Here is a 13,910-nt window from a genome sequence, read left to right as displayed (position 1 = left end):
CCTTTTTTAAGAATTTGACTGATCCGGGCTTGTCATGGTTGGCGGAAGCTTCCCATTCTTTAACGATTCCGTATAAACTTCTAGCAAAAGTGGAGCCAGTTCTGTAGCATGAGATCTAAAAAATTCGGCGGCAAAGCTGTCTGGCCTCCAAGGGAGTGTTTTTCCACAAAACAAACTCCAACCGCTAGGCAGAGCCAAGCTCCTGCTTATCTCAGAATCAAGATAATTTTTTTGCTCAGTCGTCAGTTTAGGGAGATCTAATGGTTCCACAAAGTTTCTAATATCTTCATCAGTAGACGAAGATGTGGAACTATAGAGATCAAGATAGAATTCTTTAAAAGCATTATTTTTTGTTGTTGTTATTAACAGTTTTTATTTATTCCATACATAAATCATACAAACATAACATAAAATACGTAATCAATTATATACATTAAACCCCTCCCCCCGAATATTCCCCCACACCCCCCACCTGACACAAACACGCACTACAGTGGTCACCAACAATTAGAACATAAAAAAAGTAATAATAATAAAATAAAATAAACAAACAACAAAAAATATATACTTTCACACATCATCATCTATTCTAGAATAAATCTTAGGGACTGATGAAAAGAATGTATAGTCTCTCCCAGATGGGTTCAAATGTCTCCAAATATCTGTAAGAGCCAAGATTTTTACACATCCTGTGAAGCGTCACTGTTGCTCTAGGGGGCTTACACTCTTTTGCTTCACTATGATTAAGGACTGAGTCCATCAAAAGATTAAAGTCTCCTCCCAATATTATATCATGAGGGGTGCCAGCAGCTTGCAACATCCCTTCAAGATCTATAAAAAAGCCCTGATCATCAATGTTAGGTGCATAAATATTTGCCAAAATAAGACTTTGCCCCTGAATTTCTGCTAAAACAATAATGACTCTTCCTAATTTATCTTTACTCTGTTTAAGATATTTGAATTGTAGATGTTTATTTGCCAGCTTAATGACTCCCCTGCTCTTACTTGAGCCAGCACTAAAGAAAACATGTCCACCCCATATCTTCCCAAATTTTTCAGCTTCCTGCGAGGAAAGATGCATTTCTTGAAGAAACACTATATCATATTTCTAATGTTTAAGAAGAGAAATAACCTTCCTTCTTGTCATGGGGTGCCCCAAGCCATTCACATTACACGTGGAGAGAGACAATCCACTCATATTAACATTTGACATTTTGACATATTAGAAAAAATAGATTGTATAACAAAAATAAAATTATAATGACCATTTTCCAACATTAGAGCAACAATCAAATCCCAAACTTCCCCCCAAACCAAACAAACAGAAAAAAGAAAAATGTGCACATTAACCCCGTGCACGACAGTGCCAACCAGCGTCCATCCCTCTAAACTCAAACCGTCCATGTACGCCTACGAGAGTCCCCACGACAAATTTGCTGTCAGATTGCTCAAGTCCGGTGCTTCTATACAAATTCTGTGAGACAGAATAACAAAACAGAAAATATTCTATAAAACACACTCCAGCCTATAAGTGGAAAAAACACAAAAAATTTGTAGATTGTCCCGAAGGTGTGTTCCTCCACAAAACAAACTCCATCCGCTAGCGGAACCAGCACACACACACACACACAAAAGAAAAGGGGGGCGTTCAGTTCCTTGGGCAGTCAAATGAATGTTCAGTGAGCCGGTCCATTCGGTGGTTACATGAGTGAAACACATGCCCTAATCACTCCAATGTCCTGCAAGAATTATTCCACAAAACATACTCGAGCTGATAGGAGGCATAAGCACCAAGAATGTGCAGATTCATCCACAATTGTCCCGAGGGAGTGTTATTCCACAAAACAAACTCCAGCCGCTAGGCAGAACCAACACAAAAAGGAACGAAAAAAGCGCCCATTTTCCTCGGACAGTCAATTGTATGTTCAGTGAGTCAGGCCCACTAGGCAGCAACATGAAAATCACCAAATGGCTTACTCATTCGAATGTCTTTATGAAGGACATCACTTGCTGTGGGCATGTAAATATTTTGCGGCCATCCTTAGTATCTATTCTCAATTTGGCCAGGAACATCAGTGCAAAAGCGACCTTCCGTTGATGTAAGAGTTTCTTGCATTCCTTGAATCGATCATGTTTCTCTCTTGTCGAATTCGCAACGTCTGGGAACAAGAAAATGCTGTGGTTTTTCCAAGAAAGCCTTCCTTCACTCCTCGCGTAACACAAGATCTTTATCGAATGATCTCAGAAATTTGGCCAGAATTGATCGGGTCCTCCCTCTGCGGATCGCCAAGCAGGAACCTTGTGAGCTCGCTCGATTTCCAGCTTATGGCCTGCTACGTCGAACAGATTCGGAAGGAGCCCATCCAGGAATTTCACCATATCCTGTCCCTCCGAATTCCGACGATATGGACATTATTCTGCTGGCTATGGTTCTCCATGTCCTCCAACTTCTCCCAGACATGCTCCAAATCCATCTTGGTCGCTAGCGGATTAGCAGATAATTCCCTCTCTGATGACTCCAGATAATCAATCCATTTCTCGACATCCCCCACTCTTGTAACCACCTCCATGAACTTTGCCTCCATGGCAGTGATCGTTCAACTTATTACAGCAAGATCCTCCAAGTCAGCAATGACCCTCATCAGCATTGCCGACATGTTCAGCATCTCTCGCCACATTTCCCTGACTTAGTCGACTCCCAGGCCCACGGCCTGCTCGGGGGCGTCAACTTGAGCAAGTAAGTGTCTTTTAATGTCTCCAAAGCCCAAGGATTTTGAATTCTTTGACATATTGTCCTCCTAGAACAGTTATGGAACAGTGTATCGAATCTCACTGGTTTATGTCATTAAAAGTGTTAAAAACTAGCAAAGTGCGCAGAGCTCGCCGATTACACGTCCGATCCTCGCATGGCGTCACGTGACTCGGTGTGCTAAGAACTCTAACAACACCTTCAACACCCTAGCAGTGACCCAGAACACCTTAGCAACCATTTAGCAGTGCCCTGGCAACCACCAAGAACAGCCTGTGAACTGCAAAGTTATGTGCTAAGAACTCTTACAACACCTTCAGCACACTAGCAACGACCCAGAACACCCTAGCAACCATATAACAATGCCCTGGCAACAACCCAGAACAGCCTGTGAACTGCAGAGTAATGTGCTAAAAAAAAAAAAAAAAAACACAAAAAACTTTCAACACCTTAGCAACCTCATCGCAATGCCCTGGCAACCACCCTGAACAGCCTGTGAACTGCAGAGTAATGTGCTTAAACTCTCTGAACACCTTCACTACCCTAGCAACCACTTAGCAAAGCTGTGGCATCCACTCAGAACAACCTATTAACCACAAAGTAATGTGCTAAGAACACTTACAACACCCTAGCAACAACCCAGAACACCCCAGCAACCATATAGCAATGCCCTGGCAACAACCCAGAACAGCCTGTGAACTGCAGAGTAATGTTCTAAAAAAACACAGAACACTTTCAACACCTTAGCAACCACACTGCAATGCCCTGGCAATCACCCAGAACAGCCTGTGAACTGCAGATTAATGTGCTTAAAACTCTCTGAACACCTTCACCACCCTAGCAACCACTTAGCAAAGCCGTGGTTACCACTCAGAACAACCTGTTAACCACAAAGTAATGCGCTAAGAAATTTTACAACACCTTCAACACCCTAACAACGACCCAGAACTCCCTAGCAACCATATATCAACACCCTGGCAACCATCCAGAACAACCTAGTATCTGCATAGTAATGTGCTAAAAAAAACTCAGAACACCCTAGCAACCACCTACAACACCCTAGCATTGAATAAACTTATTTTTTGTCTGCATCCATCAAGTTCCATGTAAAAAGAGTGTTTATTTCACTAGATAATAATAATAATAAAAAAAATAGCTGTGGAAAAAAAAAAAGCAAATATTACAAACAGCAAAAATAACTTGTATATCATGATATACTGGATACCTTTACTGTGGTGTAAAATGAGAAGACTTTGGTAATACCACCCACCCGTAAGTATTGGCCATGGTGTTTTCATGATGATATTACCATGATTTATTACCAGTATTTTGTAAGTACAGTAAAGCAAGAAATCGTTCTGTCTTTAGCTCACCTTTATAAGTGTAATGCGTTGAGGGAGAGCTGCGGTTTGTGTCTGAAGTCTGACCCGAGTTTCGAGTGTGGATGGTGTGTTCAGGACAGGAAGTGCTCTCTCCGACAGGAATGTGCTCAACCGGAGCACACCTGGATGCATGCTACTGCCGGCAACAGCCGCTGCACGCACCCTCGCATCACCAAGGTGAGTTACCCAAACCCTTTACAGAGCAAGCGCATGGTCCCTTTGAACATTGTTACACATTGTTTGCATGTGCTCTTGTGACAGTAAAATCATATTAACGTGTATAATGTTAGTTATACTTTTGAAACAGTGAGTATTTTAACATTTACAGATTGGCCCCATTCTGTAACCCAGACTTTTGCTTTTTTTTTTTTTTTTTTTTTTTTTTTTTTATAAAACAAAAGGAGGAGCAAGTCAAAATCAAAAATGTTTGTGGTAATCAACATTATGCTACAAATGCTGTCAATTGAGCTTAACTTGTATTGAACCCGTGATATTCCTTTAAAAAATTATAATAATAGTAACAACTCTTTTTTTTTTTTTTTCTTAATAAAGGTGCTAAAAGTGTCCCTTTGCACCACCTGGCAGTGATTTTTGACTTGAATTTGCGGTTTTGCCGTGGCGACAAGGAACATTTTGGGCTCTACCTACTATAGTAAGAATAGTATGGTAGTATGCCATGTCTAACTTATTATTTTATATTTCTTCCTAAAAAAACTCCTTTAAGAACATTAGAACAGAAATTAAGGGGGGCTTGGGCCAAAATGCCACCGAAAGTGACCAAAATGCCCCCAAAATCCAATATGTGGAATTCTTCTTTGAATTTTGTGTTTTTATTTGTAACATCTGTTATAGTTCTTAATATTTTACAATAGTGTATATATATATATTATTGCATAAAATATGAATTGATGTTGATTTAATTTTAAGGGTTAGATTTTATATATTCTGAATCTTGAGCACTTTTATTAATGAATTTATTAAATTGAATTATTTGACGTAAACCCGTGGCAAATAATGCCCCTTAAAGGAATGTTCCGGGTTCAATACAAGTAAAGTTCAATCGACAGCATTTGTGGCATAATGTTGATTACCACAAAAATACATTTTGACTCGTCCCTCCTTTTCTTTAAAAAAAAAAAAAAAAAGTACAAATGGAGGTTACAGTGAGGCACTTACAATAGAAGTGAAAGGGGCCAATTTTAAGAGGATTTAAAAGCAGAAATGTGAAGCTTATAATTTTATAAAAGCACTTACATAAATTCTTCAGTTCAAAGTCATGTATTATTGGAGCTGTAAAGTTGTTTAAATCATTGACATTTTCTCTCCAGCGTTATAAGGACTTCAACTGAATATTAACTCTCAGAACATCTACTTACTAAAATTACATCCCCTTGTGTCAATTAAACTCTTCCTTTGTTCCCCTCCTTCGATTTCTCATCCTCTCATCTCTCCAGTTCTGCCACCGTCTTTTTACGTATTAGATTAGGTGTTAATTTAATTTGAAGAGAAATTAATAAATCACATGGATTATTATCACACTACATGCACTTTGAGAGAAGATGTGCACCTTTTATCTCTTTTTCAATTCGTTTATCTCTCTCTTTTGCTTTATTTTCGTGCTTTTTATTCATTTGTCTATCTGTGGAAATGTTCGAATGCCATATTAAAGCAGTCCCTCTGAAACTAATTACGCATCTGTGTTTGCTGCGCTCTTCTCGTTTTCTCTGTTTGGAAAGTGAGTGATGGTGTAATTTGCATTTCGATAGTATCGTGTGTTGCTTTGCTGAAGATGTCGCAAGTTTAGGTCATTTGGGGCATTTAGATGGTCTCCTGTCCTAGTGCCTTAGCAGAAAATGATCGTTATATTTCACGTCAAGTGTCTTTTAAGACCACTCTAGCGAGAAACACGTTCAGTAACGTCTTTATATTCTGGTCCAGTTGACTCCTGAGACTGGTCCACGACAGGGCGGGACCAGACTCACCATCACCGGAGAGAATCTAGGCCTTCAGTTCAAAGACATCCAGAACGGAGTCCGGATTGGAAAAGTGGCCTGTCAGCCCATAGAAGAGGACTACATCAGTGCTGAACAGTGAGTGTTTGTTACAAACCTCTTTCTGTTATTTAATTACGTATTATGCATTTGACTATGCATCAGTATGAAGTTTGGTCTAATTTGCAGCATGTTCTCACCAAGAACCACCCACGTAGACAGGAAAAGACCATCTGACCGTCATGTAAAAATAGTTAATAATATGAAATAACTTAAGTGTTAGAAACTTTGTCTGATTTCTCTTCAGTAAGGCTTAATATCTTAACTTTTTCGGTGTTGAGTGCTTTCTCCTTTCCCAGCTCAATATGCAGAGACAACTATAAGTAAGCCATTTATTGGTAAATTTTCTCAAACTGTAAACACAGTCTGTGGTGCTATAAAGATTCCACTGTTTGTTTTAAGTAACCCGTCCGGCTCAACACAATAACATTAACACGACCAATGGTATGAGTAAGGGGACAAGTCTATCTGCTTGTTTGATCGGCGGAGTGTTCGAAAAGGCTGTTCGGCCGGAATTTTCAGTGCCGCAGAAATTATACACTTCAGCTTTAAAAATATTTAGATATTTTTACTGGAAAATAGAACAAACATACTGAGTAAGAAAGCAATATTTTTGCATTGTGGTGGTTCATGCGTAAACAAAATGTGGCTCTGAATGAATCTTTAAATTTCATTCTCATTCACTTCCATTGTTTAAGTGGTGAACAACTGGTGAAAAATATCTAAACATTCTTAAAACAAGGTACATTTACTTGAGAAGCATAATTATATAAGATGTCTTGTTTTCAGAGAAATCTAACAAAATTTAGTAGCTTTTATGCTTATAGCACAAAAAAAAAAAAAAAAAAAAAAACGATTTGCCTTTGGGGTAAGAATGAAAACTTGATTCAAAGGGAAAACAAATTTTTTTCTTACCTCATTGTTCTTGTATTAAGCATAAACTGCACCAATTTTTGTTTGATTTCTCTGAAAACTAGACTTAATGTCTGTTGTCGTTCTGCTTCTCAAGTAACTTTTTCTTGTTTTGAAGGGACAGTTCACCCAAAAATGAAAATTCTATCATCATTTATTCACCCTCATTCCATCCCAGATGTGTATGACATTTTTTCTTCTGCAGAACACAAAGTATGATTTTTAGAAGAATATCTCAGCTCTGTAGGTCCATACAATGCAAGTGAATGGGTGCCAGAATTTTGACACTGCAAAAAGCACATACAAGCATCATAAAAGTAATCCATGTCACTGTAGTGTTTCAATCCATATCTTTGGAAGTGATATGATAGGTGTGGGTGAGAAAACCTGGAAATGTCATGGAAAAACAAGTTAACTGAATGTTTTGGAAAAGTCATGGAATTTTCTAACAAAATATTTTCAGCAGTACACGTGTGCTAAAAATTCTTCAAGTTTAGCGCGATCGTGGAGCAATGCGAATAAGCACTACTCAGAGCCCGTGCAGAGCAGCAGTATGCAAAATGCATTGCTGCATAAACTGAGTAGTTTGTGAATGGGCGTAGCACCATAAGGTGTCTCATTTGGCACTTCATTAACGCTTCTTGGAATATATCCAATATTTGGGGGCCATGCACATCAACAGGTTAAGGACTTGTGACTTGCTTGACTAAATTGAAGAAAATGACTTGACTTGAGAACCAGCTACTCAACACTTGACTTGAACTGCATGACTCGACAATGACTTGAATGTTTTTTATTATTATTATTTTCAATAACTTATTATAAACAGTAATGAAATGTGTTTAATAAATATTGCTACATCAACTAATTTATATGCAAAAATGTAAGCCCACCAGCACCACTGATCTGCATCTGCGCAGGTAACGCTGCGCTCACAACGTGCCAAAATGACTTGATTGATTATTGATGAGTTCCCAAATAATCTCCTTTGGATATAAAGATTTCGAATTGGACCGTGTGAATAAAAAGAGATTTGCCCGATAAATCCACCACAACCTCGAATTTCATCAGACATTTCAAAAACCACAAGGAAAGGTAAGTAAATAATTTCGTTATCATTTCATTATCCAGAAAGATTAATATGTAAAATTACTGTTCAAATGTTTGAGGGTTGTCAGTAAACTAAAATGATTCGCGATTAATCTCATGTTTTGTAGCGCGACAAGTTTGAAATTACCCGACATTGCCTCTAAATGTGTGTGCCTTTTCTAAACCTTCTCAACAGTCAACAATATACCATAACCATTTGTTGGCAATATAAAAACATAACAGGCAGATATGCAGTCACAACACTTTATTTAAAACGTGACAAGTAGTATAAAATATACAGAATGACTCGTGACGATATCCAAGTGCTCTCATAGTGATTAGGACTTCTGAAGACTTTAACTAAAGCCCTTGAATGCAATACCTTTATGACTATTTTATATAAATGTATCTCTTTAGGGAACTGACTGTCTTCAGAAAAGTTTCGATGGCATTTTTTTTTTTCATCTTACCTCCGTATAATGCCTAATAAAGTAGTGTTTATAAGCGCAGGGCTGCTTTGTGTACAGGCGTTACCAGGGTAACAGCTACATTTCTGCTGTTCCATAAGCGCCACCTACTGTCAGAGAGCGAATTTGCATTTTCATTCAGCCCGTCTGCCGTTTTTGTTAGATCAATGTGAAAATCTGACCGCATTTTTACACAGCATACAGGCAGTGTTATACATTTTAACCGGTTAATTCTAAAAAGCTAAACAATTCGGATAACGTATCTAGAAGTATTTACAGTATTTATAAGTGCCCACGAAAAAATGCCGTGCACGTTCATTAACGCAATTTACTATATACAATTCATATAAAAAAGAATGTAAAGATATGTTTATAAATTCATCTTTTCAGAGCAAAAATAAATATTTATTTCAAAAATTAACCTCTATTTAAGTTAGTACTGTGGCTTGACTCGACTTGAAACTCATCAGAACTTGACCTGCTTGATTTGTCTGCACTGCACTTGAGACTTGACTCGAGACTTGATGGTTAAGACTTGAGACTTGCTTGTGACTTGAACATGTGTGACTTGCTCCCACCTCTGTGTGAAACTGATGCAGATATATATACAGTATACAGTTGAAGTCAGAAGTTTACATACACCTTAGCCAAATACATTTAAACTCAGTTTTCACAATTCCATAAACTGAACCCTAGCTTAATATGCAGAGACAACTATAAGTAAGACATTTATTGGTACATTTTCTCAAACTTTAAGCACAGTCTCTGTGGTGCTATAAAGATTCCTCTATTTTAAGTTCAGTGTACTCATAACATAAAAGGTGCTCATTTGTTGCCACCTACTGGAGTAAATATGTAACCTTCAGAAATGGTCACAGAACCAATCGGTGAATGCAATCAAAATGAATGCTGAATCAAAACCCCCCACCACTATTTGGAAAGCCACGAACAGAGCGGAGTAATACAAATTGTAAAGGATCCTGCCATTAGTTCTTCCTTGGAAATGCTCATTGTAGCAGTCTTCAGTAGCACCTTTTCCTGGCGGTTTCCAACCATGTATTTTTATGTGAAATGTTAGATGGAAACACCAGGATGTGAATAAAATCAATCAGGGTTCAATAAAAATTTTATTTGTTGAGAAGACAAGTGCATAAACTATGATGAAAGCAAATTTACTGACTATATACATATAGAATTGATATAGGAAGACAGGCACAGGGTTAATAACTCACTAAGGTGGGGGGGGGGGGGGTAGCTCAGCAAGTAAAGACGCTGACTACCACACCTGGAGTCGCAAGTTCGAATCCAGGACGTGCTGAGTGACTCCAGTCAGACTTCCTAAGCAACCAATTGGCCGGGTTGCTAGGGTGGGTAGAGTCACGTTGGGTTAACTTCCTTGTGGTCGCTATAATGTGGTTCTCGCTCTCAGTGGGGCATGTGGTGAGTTGTGCGGGGATGCTGCGGAGAATAGTGTGAGCCTCCACATACGCTACGTCTCCGGGGTAACGCGCCCAGGCCACGTGATAAAATGCGCAGATTGACGGTCTCAGATGCGGAGGCACTGAGATTGAGACTGAGATTCGTCCTCCGTCGCCTCGAGGACTGAGAGCGCATTTGGAATTGGGCATTCCAAATTGGGGAGAAAAAATAAATAAATAACTCACTACAGCGTAGGAAGACATGCGTCAGGGCATGAAGTGAAAGTTCAGTGTTTCTTACATTTAATCACAGACACATACAGACATGTAATGCCTGTGGTGAAGCTCTAACCATCTCCATCTCATGTTTGTCCACTCAGTCATTGTTGAAATGGATTTTCATTTGAACAGTGAACGCCAACGGCCACGTCCAGCTCTCTCTAAGACTCTGCTTTCTCTTGCTCTCTGCAGGATTGTATGTCGATTGGCCGATGCCACAGGTTATCGTGTACAGGAAGCTCAGGTTGAAGTGTGTGTTCGAGACTGTCTTCCTGAATACAGGGCTGTGTCTCCTAAAGCCTTCACATTTGTGGTGAGTTTTAGGGGTGAATCCAAAATTTAAAAGAATGAAATAGATTAAATATTGCTAAAATAAAATGCTTTATTGGCACATCAAGCTGACCTTATTCAATCAACATGGAGATAATCAAAGCTGTGGTATAATTTCAATGTAAACCACTCAAACCGACTCTGAATATGTTTGTTTTTGTGTGTGCGCGCGTGTGTGTGTGCATACGCAGTCTCCATACTTCACGCGCGTGATGCCGTCATATGGGCCGATTTCTGGCGGTACGAGAATCACGATTCATGGCAGTCATCTGAATGCAGGTAGCGCCATCTCCATCAAGATCGGACTCAATACTTGCCGCTTTGAGAGGTAATGATGCTGAACTTTATCCTTCCTGTTTCATTGGCCAACATCTCAGACTGTTGGCACTTGAGCATTCTCTAATGATATATAGATAAGTGAAATTATTTTAATCATTCAACACTGTAACGCTTTCACAATTTTTGCCAGGCGTATGTAAGTCTGGGTGATAAAGCCAGAAATGTATATCTCTTTATTTTTCACCCTTTGGACAGTATTAAAAATCTCTGTATTTACTCTGAGATGGTTTTACAAACTTTTTAATGCCAAGGACCCCCAAGTATGATGATCCTCTTGTGATTGACCCCCTGTGTGAGAAAAATAGTTAACATGATTTATAAAGACATGCTGTTTGCTAAATTAAAATAACTGGCTTTTATTGTGCATTTGTACTAAAGCGAAATTAAGTATTTACATTTTATATGGAAAATACATACTTTTTTTTATTAATTTGACCATATGTCTCTTTTCTATTATAGTAATGGAAGATGTTTAAACCTGAAGAAAAAATAATTTATTTCTATGGCACTTTTCACAATAAATATTGTTTCAAAGCAGCTTCTAAGAGAATAGAGAAGTACAACCCTTAAATTTTACAAATAAGAATTGTTTATGTATAAATGTTTATGTATTATGTTTATGTATACTTTTGGCCGCCTGTGTGTGTGTATGTATATATATATATATATGTATGTGTGTGTGTGTGTGTGTATATATATATGTACATATACACACACACACACACACACACACACACACACATATATATATATATATATATATATATATGTATATATACATACATATACATACGCACACACACACACACACACTGGCGGCCAAAAGTTTGGAATAATGTACAGATTTTGCTCTTATGGAAAGAAATTGGTAGTTTTATTCACCAAAGTGGCATTGAACTGATCACAATGTATAGTCAGGACGTTATATATTTGATATAATGGCAAGTGATTTTCTAGTACCAAATGAGCAATTTAGCATGATTACTCAAGGATAAGGTGTTGGAGTGATGGCTGCTGGAAATGGGGCCTGTCTTGATATGATCAAAAATTACTTTTTTCAAATAGTGATGATGCTGTTTTTTTACATCAGTAATGTCCTGATTGTACTTTGTGAACAGTTGAATGCCACTTTGGTGAATTAAAGTACCAATTTCCTTCCGAAACAGCAAAATCTGTACATTATTCCAAACTTTTAGCTTTTGACACTGTTCAGTGAATTGTATTACTTGTCAACTAACTTTTTAAATTTTGGTTTTCATTGGGACTGTACAGCATTTTGGATCAACGGCTGTTGTTTTTAAATGTGCTTTATAAATACATTTTGACTTTGACTTGACTTCTTGATGAGCAATCATTAAAAGTCTCAGTATCACCTACATTCTCCTGTTTTTAATGGAAAACATGAGAGAAGATTTGCGATGATTGTCATTGATGTCCCTTGATCTTTCCCCCGGCCGCTTTTGTCAAGAGTCGCATCCGTGTACCGGAGCAAAAGCAGACTAAGGGCTCTCCCATGAAAGGTGTATGTTTCAGGTCTATTTCTCTCAATTTGTTTTCCATTCTAATCTGTAATTATTAACATTAACAAATGTATGTGAAACTGATACAAATATACAGTGCATCCGGAAAGTATTCACAGCACTTCACTTTTTCACATTTTGTTATGTTACAGCCTTATTCCAAAATGGATTAAATGCATTATTTTCCTCAAAATTCTACAAACAATATCCCATAATGACAGTGTGAAAGAAGTTTGTTTGAAATCTTTGCAAATGTATTAAAAATAAAAAACGAAAAAAATCACATGTACCTTTGCCATGACACTCAAAATTGAGCTCAGGTGCATCCTGTTTCCACTGATCATCCTTGAGATATTTCTACAACTTGATTGGAGTCCACCTGTGGTAAATTCAATTGATTGGATATGATTTGGAAAGGCACACACCTGTCTATATAAGGTCCCACAGTTAACAGTGCATGTCAGAGCACAAACCAAGCCATGAAGTCCAAGGAATTGTCTGTAGACCTCCGAGACAGGATTGAATCGAGGCACAGATCTGGGGAAGGGTACAGAAAAATTTATGCAGCATTGAAGGTCCCAATGAGCACAGTGGCCTCCATCATCTGTAAATGGAAGAAGTTTGGAACCACCAGGACTCTTCCTAGAGCTGGCCGCCTGGCCAAACTGAGCAATCGAGGGAGAAGGGCCTTAGTCAGGGAGGTGACCAAGAACCTGATGGTCACTCTGACAGAGCTCCAGCATTTCTCTGTGGAGAGAGGAGAACCTTCCAGAAGAACAACCATCTCTGCAGCACTCCACCAATCAGGCCTGTATGGTAGAGTGGCCAGACAGAAGCCACTCCTCAGTAAAAGGCACATGACAGCCCGCCTGGAGTTTGCCAAAAGGCACCTAAGGACTCTCAGACCATGAGAAACAAAGATTGAACTCTTTGGCCTGAATGGCAAGCGTTATGTCTGGAGGAAACCAGGCACCGCTCGTCACCTGGCCAATACCATCCCTACAGTGAAGCACGGTGGTGGCAGCATCATGCTGTGGGGATGTTTTTCAGTGGCAGGAACTGGGAGACTAGTCAGGATCGAGGGAAAGATGAATGTAGCAATGTACAGAGACATCCTTGATGAAAACCTGCTCCAGAGCGCTCTGGACCTCAGACTGGGGCGAAGGTTCATCTTCCAACAGGACAACGACCCTAAGCACACAGCCAAGATAACAAAGGTGTGGCTCCGGGACAACTCTGTGAATGTCCTTGAGTGGCCCAGCCAGAGCCCAGACTTGAACCCGATTGAACATCTCTGGAGAGATCTGAAAATGGCTGTGCACCGACGCTCCCCATCCAACCTGATGGAGCTTGAGAGGTCCTGCAAAGAAGAAT

At 39.0% G+C, this 13,910-nt stretch overlaps 1 protein-coding gene across 1 annotated transcript in view; it reads left to right on the top strand.

Annotated features, from left to right (window-relative positions):
- LOC127448657 (plexin-A1-like) overlaps positions 1-13,910 on the top strand; it is a 204,745-nt gene that overhangs the window by 145,089 nt on the left and 45,746 nt on the right. Inside the window, exons 12-15 of the mRNA XM_051711354.1 lie at positions 4,118-4,308; positions 6,070-6,221; positions 10,540-10,660; positions 10,869-11,005. Of these exons, the coding sequence (XP_051567314.1) occupies positions 4,118-4,308; positions 6,070-6,221; positions 10,540-10,660; positions 10,869-11,005 (601 nt within the window). The remainder of the gene's footprint in view (positions 1-4,117; positions 4,309-6,069; positions 6,222-10,539; positions 10,661-10,868; positions 11,006-13,910) is intronic.

Source organism: Myxocyprinus asiaticus, chromosome 12, assembly GCF_019703515.2.
Source record: "Myxocyprinus asiaticus isolate MX2 ecotype Aquarium Trade chromosome 12, UBuf_Myxa_2, whole genome shotgun sequence".
Lineage (NCBI taxonomy): Eukaryota > Metazoa > Chordata > Actinopteri > Cypriniformes > Catostomidae > Myxocyprinus > Myxocyprinus asiaticus.
The sequence above is the reverse complement of the archived record's forward strand: the minus strand, read 5'-3'. Positions and strand labels throughout refer to the sequence as shown.